The sequence below is a fragment of the Lycium barbarum genome, chromosome 7 (assembly GCF_019175385.1).
Source record: "Lycium barbarum isolate Lr01 chromosome 7, ASM1917538v2, whole genome shotgun sequence".
NCBI lineage: Eukaryota > Viridiplantae > Streptophyta > Magnoliopsida > Solanales > Solanaceae > Lycium > Lycium barbarum.
In genome coordinates, this window is record NC_083343.1 from 111,713,523 (window position 1) to 111,723,438 (window position 9,916).

Here is a 9,916-nt window from a genome sequence, read left to right on the forward strand (position 1 = left end):
TAATCTTCACAATCCAAACATGTCTCTATAGACGAAAAACATACACCTATGGAGGACAACCGCAGAAGAACCAAACAGTTACATGCATTTGCCGTGCGTATATACGAGCCCGTTTGGATGGACTTATCACTTTTGACTTATAAGCCAAAAGCAATGAGTTAGAAATTCTAGCTTATGGCTTTTGACGTATTTTTGTTGTTTTGGCTTAAAACAACTGCTTAAAAGCACATTTTTATTTTACTCAAACACTACAAAAGTGATTAAAAGTTATTTTGGCTTAAAAGCACCTAAAATAAGCCAATCCAAATAGGCTCTAAGTGCAATGAACTAAAATATCAAATTCAAAGCTACCTTCTACCGAAAAAAAAGTGCTTTAAGTACACGGCAATAAAAATTTGTTGCGTAATGACCAAAAATTCCATAAAACACCATGACCTTACAAGATATCCTTAAAAATGTTTGTTTCCTCAGTCAGCGACTCCTTGATTTGTAAGTAGCTGCAATTGGCTGTTGTTCTTACATCATAACCACGAACCATTTGCATACCAGATGTGGTGCATTCATAACTTAACCATTGGTTTATAATCTTGAGAAACCCCCTAAATAACTAAAGTGCAGCTGGAAAGGGTCAAAAAGCATAGTTTGAACGATAACTAAAGTGCAGATGGAAGGGTCAAAAAGCATAGTTTGAACGATAACTAAAGTGCAGATGGAAAGGGTCAAAAAGCATACTTTGAACGATAACTAAAGTGCAGATGGAAAGGGTCAAAACGCATACTTTGAACCCAACATAGAGTTTCAAACAACACCATTAGATTCTTGCAAACAAAGAGCAAATCAAATTGTTTCAAGAAGGACCAGTTCGACCTTTTTCCCTTTAAGTTGATTATGCATAAGAACACAATTTCTTAATACATAATAGATAATACAAGAGCCCCTCCAGAATGGTAATCAGCAACTAACCCATGGCATACTTTTGAGTCCAGCTCCGGGCAGTTGTCTCATACTTGCTTCTATCCGTCTTGTACATATGAGCAATCTCCGGCACCAAAGGGTCATCAGGATTAGGGTCTGTTAGGAGAGAACAGATAGAGAGCAATACCTGCAAAGGGAAAAATTAATTAAGCTCCTATAATACACCCAACTAAAATCAAATCTGATGAACTTATTCCTGCGAACACATGGAATAAATTGAGCCACCTACGTCCTCTGTTTTATCAATACAACGAGTATTGGAGTTTTACTCTGATTTATCAATACAACGAGTATTGGAGTTTTACTTTGAACAGGCCAGTTGCTTCTATTATTCACATCTTAGCATTACAATTTGACTGAAGAGGCAGAATCAGTTCCCAACCCACCTCACCTAAATACTTACATTAGACATTGTAGACTTTTTTAAAAACCAACCTTGAAAGAGCAATAAAATGGCATCAGGAACATTTACTTTTCAATCGGTGGCATTTGTATCAGTTGGGTTAACCCAGAACTGCTCCACAAACTTGACCACATGAAACGACAGTAATATAATATAAATATAAATATAAATATACACAGGAATCCCCCTTGAGGCTGATTTAATGAAAACGAAAACAAGGTATAAAGTTGATCTGGACATATAAGTCTTATTGATCCAATATTTACATTGGCACTATTCTGCTATTCAATCTCATAAGGACATCTTATTCAACCAGGAAGAAGACTAGTCCACGAAAATCTCGGGATGTAAAGAACCAAAATAAAAAGATTGAATAAGTGTGGTAACCTATACCAAGAAATTCAACTAACCTTGGAGATGGTAAGTGCAGGGCTCCACTGTTCCTTCAAAATGTCTAGGCAAATGCTACCATTGCTGTTGATGTTTGGGTGGAAAACCTTTGTCCTGAAAGCAACCTGCACATTAATCCCATGTAATGAAGATGAGAAATTTACCCAATGGGAAAAAAATAAAGTAGAAGTAAAGAGGTCGCAGAACAACATCCTGTGGGGTAGAGACATCCCAGTCCCTCGTTGAATTTGCACATAGAAGTTCTTCTACTTATGTGCTTCAGCAAATGGATCTTAAAACATATTGTCACAGTTTAAAAGATGTGAAGAGAGATTCTATTATGTGATTCTCAGGCAATGTGCAAAAATTGCACTTTGAGTTGTTAATACACCTATAAGAACGGAGCACCGAGATTCTAAGATACTCATGGTTTTGGTTCAATGCACCAAACCTCGACAATCCAAGCCATCCCTCTTCAATTTGGACAATATGATGTATTCTTCCTACCTTAAATCAGGCTCTAGTTAAGTTACACAAGCGCCAGTACCACTTGGTTGAAATAAACAAGAGAACAAACTATATACTCTCTTGCTGACAATAGACTAGAATTCTGTGCATCTGTACCTTAGCAAGTGTTAAAGAACAGTTTCTCAAATAACAACAAGACTCAGTCTAGACCTTCATGACTGCATTAACAAAATGCACTCTGCCATTGTCAGCAATCCACGGGTTCCTTATCATCGAAGCTCAGTCCACAAAATGCAGGAGACATATCCATTTGAAACTGTAATCACAGGGCATGGGACCAGCGATAGAACTAAAGCTGAACTCAAGTACTTTCATATGTGGCATGATCTTCTCAAATACAGTGTGCTTGGCCTGCTAAAATCTTGTAACCTATTTTGGTTGGACTCTCCAAAAACGTAGCCGCACCTGTGTCTGATCCTCAAAAAATGCACTACTTTGGGAGGATAACATAGCTTGTAACATAAGCTATTGCTGCTCATAGGTTTCAGAAATAAAGAACACGATTAAAATCTAATTGACCTGACGACATGGTTTCTAAAATCAATTAGATTTTCTATGAAGGTATCAAACACCCAGAAATCCAAACTTCATTAAAGGCCATTTATAAATGTGAGTTGTGACTTTGTATAGGAAATGAAAAGGATCACAATCAAAAGTTGACACCAGTTGAGTTGAGATTTGATATCTATACTTACCTAATAAGGTTATTAAAATAAATAAAGACGTTTGAATCCAGTTGATACAGTAAAATTACAAGCCTAGAATGAAACACCAATTTGATTTTGTAAAAGAAGAAAGAGAAGTTTCAGAAATATCAAGTTAATAAGCAAACAAAAAATGAGATCATCAAGTGTCACCAACAGATACACATCCCTAATTTAATACCTTTGGTGGCTTAAATGGATAGTCAGGTGGAAAATGAATAGTAACAAGAAACACTCCACCAGCATAAGGACTGTCAGGTGGACCCATAATTGTTGCTTGCCAATGAAACATATCTTCAGCAACTGGGCCTAATACAGATAACATAAGCAAAGAGCACAAGGAATGAGACAACAACTTGTCGCATGCAGATCCTTAAACAAGTTTCTGAAAAACTGGGTATAATACAAAACTTCGTCAGCAACTCGAAAGACATACAGCAGATTTAACAACACAGAAAGAATCGGATAATAGCTTTCCAGATACAGACTGTAAACAAGTCCCTAGCATGAGCTTGGACATGGTAAGCTGTGAACCTCTTAGGTATGCAGGTCAATCCCAAGTCGAGAGCCTCAGTACTAAGAAACGCGGAATATTTTTTGACTAATTTGAAAAACATGACTTCCATATTGTATCGTAATTTAAAATTCCCTCACATAAGCTTGTCTAAGGCAGTGCATGGGTCATTCTACCTATTCCTCAATCTCATGGATATAGGCAACAGATGGCAAGGTCATATTAACTCACTTTTACAAAATTTGAACAAGAAGCCAAAATTTCAGTCGTGAGGAAGTAATTGGGCAACACATAAGCAACCAAACTTACTAGTAGAAAAGAGATCTTTTGCATCCAAAAGCAATCACACATCATATATCCCTGTTACTAACTTCACATTAGAACAGCAATTATCTCACCCTTGTCTGTGTTATCCTTAATCTTTTTGGTGAAGAGGGAAAAAGAGAGCTCTTCATACTCGTCTTACCTTTAAAAATAATAGAACAAGAACTCCAGGATATTACCTCTATAGACAACATGATAGAGTAATAAAAAAGAATATGCACCAGGTGGAAAAAGAAGAACGGGGAGCATAGGAGTCCGGACATAAATTCCCAACTACTTCTTCCTTAGCCAATAGTACAAATGCTGCATAACGTCGTTACACTCATCCTGAATAAAGATTTCCTCATGGTAAAGAGAGACATTAAGAGTACAAATAAGCCAAGAGCACCAGCTAGCTACAGAAGCTCAATTAGTTGATCTAATAAGCCCACTCAACCTTTAGTATCCATTTTTCAGCTTGTAACTGAAGCAATAGTTCTTGTTCTTTAAAGAAGTTCCCTCTAAAGATACTATGAGAGAAGTTCCAATATAATATATGAAATGACCTGATGTAATTTCCTCTTCAAAGCCAAATGGGAAAAAACCAAGAACACAATTGACAGTGGAAATTTATGCAATCATGTGCCAGAAGAACAGCTTCAACTCTGCTCCTCCCCACCCCCCAACCCCCACCCCCACCGGGCTTCGGTTCAGTGGGAAAAGTAGGATGGTGAGGGATGTGTGGTAGGCGCACGCATAAGTTAGAATCTTGATGTGAACCAAGTGTGGTATTTAAGTATAGAAGGGTAGAGGAGAGACTATCCACTAAGTTTTGAACCTAGATACACCGCATTTATAGGTTATTAATCATACTATACCAAAAGTGGAAACATTCAAAAAAAGAAGTTGAAAGACCAAAAAATCCATCAAAAGCTGACAGACCATTTTTCCCTTAAAAATATAATTTATTCTTTCAAACATCAATGCATTAATTTTCTTAGTTAATCTCAAAAGGTAAAGAATTTAAAACGTTACATTGAATGTTTCAATAATATAGACCAGACTCATATGCAGAAATAGGAAGCGCATTTGAACAGTCAATTACTACGGCTATTTAGGGACCTAACACAGACATGCGATGGAGTCATGGAGATTTGTTAAGAGTAAGCTAAAAAAGTAGGGTTTATCTTTTTTCGCTTTATAGGGGAGCCTTGGAGCAAAGTTGTCTCCGTGTTACCTATAGGTCATAGGTTCAAGCCTTGAAAGCAGCCACTAATGCTTGCATTAACGTAGGTTGTCTACATCACACCCCTTAGGGTGCGGCCCTTTCCCGAACCTGCTAACGCGGGATGATTTGTGTGCCGGGCTTCCCTTGTCCCTTATCCCTCATCCCAGACCCATCTATTTCACTTCATATGCTCTTATCTTTTTTATAGTGTTGATTCTCATATTAATGATCTTAACAACCCTATTTTATGTGTGATATGCATTCTCATGACATGTATATATCTTGTGCAGTGAATATATATCCAAATAAGGGGTTGAGGTGTTGGATAGACAGTCTCATGAAATCCTACACAACTTTTTTTTAAAATTCGATCATTTACCATAAAAGATCAAAAATGCTTATTGAAAATATTTAACTTAAATTTTTTTTGGCTAAAAAGGGTATAATTTTTTTAAAAATAGTTCCAACTATTTAATTATGTGATTTATAAAAAGATCACACACGCGCAAGTGTGACTGAGTTGGTTCAGTGAGTAGTTTCCCACATGAGAGACCTGGGATCGATTCCCCTCACCAACAACCTTCTCAGTCTGAGCTCGTCGCATGGGGCTTGCCTAGTGTGGTTTACATCTCCTATGTGGTTTGCGGGCTATTGCACTAGGAGCGAGGTTTACTCAGAGCGCACTCAAAGGGTAGCGGCTATGGTTCCCTATTTTACAAAACAACAACATACCCGGTGAAATCCCACAAAATGAGGTTTGGGAGAGGGTGGAGTGTACGAAGACCTTACCCCTACCTTGGGAGTTAAAAAGAGGCCTTTTTCGGGGGACCCTCGGCACAAGGATAAGCAACTCAGAGCATTACGAAAAAAGAAATAACGAGAGCGAAATATTACACTCGTACAAGGTACACGCATCGGGCGTGCCAAACACTAGTAATAATATAAATATAATAGCAAGCTTCAACTCTATACACTTTCCCAAACTAGAAACATAAACCAATAATCATGTAGCTAAGCAATCAAAATCACAATTTCGTAAAAGATCTGTTCAAATATAGCAAAAGAAAAATAATAAAAACAAACGCATAATCTCAACAGTAAAAAAAATAGTTAAAAGTAAAATGATTAAAAAAAATAAAAAATTACCAGCGCTGCAAGAAGTAGGAGGATCTTTTTGTAAATCCTTAAGCTCCTTAAGGATCCGTTTGGATGCCATTAGTTGACTTAACCAAATCCCTAATTAACATAATAAAAACCCTAGATCAACTCCAAAAATACACAAACATATACATATATGAACATAATTAATTAAACACCATTAATAAAGCATAATTGAAAAAGATAAGAGAATAATAACTTTACCTAAGAGATCCTCCTACTTTGCAGCAAGATTCAGATTATTTTTTTTTGGAATTGGAGAAGTGAGAATTTTATTGTGAAATTAGGACTCTGTTTATATAGTAGGGAAGAAAAATGATACGTAGTGAAAGTGTACCGTTAAATATGTTTGTTTGGTAGTTTTCATCTGTGCCCTAGTGGTTTGAAGATGTGACAATTGGATAACTTAATTCTTTAAAAGTGACAGAGAAATTCTTCATCTTTCTTTCTCTGTCAAATTACCACCATCTAGGTTGTGTTCGAAAAATTCAAATTTCTAGAGTCAAAATTCTTTATTTTGACCGTAAATTCGGACATAAAATCTTTAAGTTTTTTTGAAAAGTAATTTACATATTTAGAAATTATATAAAAAAAATACTATAAGTCACAATTACTTGACACTTTAAAATATTTAAAAGGCATACGAATAAATCGCGATCAAAGATTTTTTTTCACTCTAACTGTATCACATAAATTGGGACAAAGGGAGTATCTTAAAAGCAATCGTATATAATATAGACAAATACTACGGGTGGTTGGGGTTGGGGTTAGGGTGGAGAGGGGGGTGGGGGAGTAGGTGGTGGTTGTAAGGTTTGGGGTGAAGATGAGGTGTGTTCGAGGCTGTGGATGAGATAATCAATGTGGAATGCAATTTGTGGGACTTGTTTTTCCTATTTTCATTAGGGAAGTCATTTTTTTCATTTTTTTAGGAACTTAAATTTTTAGAAACAATGTTTTTTCAAAAAATTTGACCAACCGAATATGAGAAAATTAAAAAATATCAACAACAACAACAACAAGCCCAGTATAATCCCACTATGTGGGGTCTGGGGAGGATAGAGTGTACGCAGACCTAACCCCCACCTTGAAAGGTAGGGCGGCTGTTTCCGAAAGACCCTCGGCTCAAGAGAGGAGACAAAGAGGGAAAAAGACAAAAGGTTAGATATGATCAAGCGGATCGAAAACAATATGAAAGCAAGGAATAACAAAGCAAGAAAGTCATGGTAAAAGGAGAATTAAGTGCTATAGATAACTATGAAAATGAAAACAATGAAAGTAAATAAGTCATTATAAACTAACAGATACTCGCAGAAATCAAGAGACAAAAAACTATAGAACAACATAACTACTCTTAAGGGAGGATAAATGCGACTAACTATTATCCTTCTACCCTAATATGAGTCCTCCATACCCTCCTATCTAAGGTCATGTCCTCCGTAAGCAGAAAATGCGCCATGTCCTGTCTAATCACTTCCCCCAATACTTCTTCGGCCTACCTCTACCTCTTCTGAAACCGTCGCTGGCCAACCTCTCGCACCTCCGCACCGGGGCATTTTCATCTCTCCGCATCACATGCCCAAACCATCTCAGTCTCGCTTCCCGCATCTTGTCTTTCACTGAGGCTATTCCAACCTTGTCTCGGATGACTTCATTCCTAATCCTATCGCTTCCCGCATCTTGTCTTCCACACATCCATCGCAGCATTCTCATTTCCGCCACTTTTATCTTCTGAACATGAGATTTCTTGACTGGCCAACACTCCGCCCCATACAACATAGCTGGTCTAACCACCACTTTGTAGAACTTGCCTTTAAGTTTCGGAGGCACCTTCTTGTCACACAACACTCCGGAGGCAAGCCTCCATTTCATCCATCCTGCACCAATACGATGTGTGACGTCATCATCAATCTCCCCATTTCCTTGTATAATAGACCCAAGATACTTGAAACTATCTTTCTTCTGTATGACCTGGGTGTCAAGCTTCACTTCCACGTCTGCCTCATGTACTATATCACTGAACTTGCACTCCAAGTACTCTGTCTTGGTCCTACTCAACTTGAACCCTTTAGACTCCAGAGTTTGTCTCCAAACCTCCAGCTTAGCGTTAACCCCGCTGCAAGACTCGTCAATCAGGACTATGTCATCTGCAAATAACATACACCATGGCACCTCACCTTGAATTTTCCCCAATTAATTACATGAAAATAAGTTGTATGCAAAGGTACAACATGAATAATATATTTTGAAGCGAAACAACAACATCAATAACATACTAAGTATAGTCTCACAAGTGTGATCGAAAGTGAAATGAGTTTATAAAAAAAAAAAAAAAAAAAAGAGTAATAAAATTAAGGTGCCAAACAAGTCAATCAGCATGACTGTGTCTTCATAAATAAGAGTAGTCAAGAGAACTGAATATCACTCCACTCACCGATATTTTTCTCTTCAATTATGAATGTGAATAAGGATTTTAGAAATTTAAGAAATGTCTCATCACTATTTCCTTTAAATTGAAAGTTGTCATGATATTAATAGTTGAAAATTTTATTTAGTCAAACTTGATTTATTTGTTGTCTGTATCTAAGCTGAAGAATACTACTAACATTTGTGGTAATACGTGGTTACCTCTTTAAATTGATTGTTCCAAAAGGGGGAAAGAGAGAGAAATTACATTACCTCTTTCCATCCCACTAATTAATTGTTCTGTTATACAACATTACAACTTGTAATAAGAAGGTTTCTAAGGGTCCTTCTGAGTCCTGCCAAAGTAAAATTCTATTTCCAGAAAGTCTTCGACAAATTTGGCCAACTAACCCTCCATTGCAATATTTTAACAACAATACGTGTATTCCTATTTACTATAAAGTTAATAAAAAGTAATATCTAATTTAATCCTCTAAATTAATATTTAAATTAATAGTATGGTCCCATAGTATATTTCTATTTTAACTAGCTATCTATCTATCTATCTATCTATCTTCTACATATATTAAAAACACGAATAATTTTCGCTAAATGTTGAACGACGAGAATATCCTTTAAATGTTGAACAACGAAAACATCATTTAAATGTTAATTTTTATGCCCTTAAATATTTGTACAGTTTAAGGATATAATTGTAAATCACTCAAGGATAAAATTCCTTTTTGATTTAAACTACACACACGCGGACTCTACGAAGTTGATATTGGATACAATTCTTTCCGGACTTAATAAATGTTGGTTGATTACTAAAACTAGAATACATACTTTTTGTACTAATAATCACTACGTTTTTATTTTGTACTAATAATCACTACGTTTACTTCTACTAAAACTAGAATACATAGTAGTGAAGAATTATAGTAGAGATAGGATTTACTGAAAGCTAAAATTAGGAATGGAAAAAACGTCGGATACCAGTATATAAGAACTAATAAGATATCCTCTACTATGCATGAGTGTAGGGAATCTCCCTTTTGGTTGAAAATAAGAAGTCCTATTAAGAATTAGCAACTCTAAAGGTGTGTTCGGTAGGGAGGAAAATGTTTTTATGCAAAATGTGTTCTTGGAAAATAAGTGAATTTCCACTTATTTTCTCATATTCGATCAGTTGGTAGTGGAAAATAAGTTAATTTTTTTACTTATTTTCTCATGTTCGTTGGTTGATAGAAAATATTTTTCAGAAAATACCACCCATGCCCCACCAACCCCATCCCAATCCTGCCACCCCA

General features: G+C 36.3%; 1 protein-coding gene across 1 annotated transcript; it reads right to left on the reverse strand.

Moving 5' to 3' along the window:
* Positions 1 to 758: 758 nt before the first annotated feature.
* On the reverse strand, positions 759 to 6,553 carry LOC132603815 (ubiquitin-conjugating enzyme E2-17 kDa-like). The gene is made up of 5 exons (XM_060317084.1): positions 6,408 to 6,553; positions 6,192 to 6,281; positions 3,182 to 3,309; positions 1,789 to 1,893; positions 759 to 1,102 (listed from the first exon to the last, which is right to left on the reverse strand). The coding sequence occupies exons 2-5, from the start codon at positions 6,259 to 6,261 to the stop codon at positions 959 to 961; spliced, it is 447 nt and encodes a 148-aa protein (XP_060173067.1). The 5' UTR covers positions 6,262 to 6,281; positions 6,408 to 6,553; the 3' UTR covers positions 759 to 958.
* Positions 6,554 to 9,916: the final 3,363 nt, after the last annotated feature.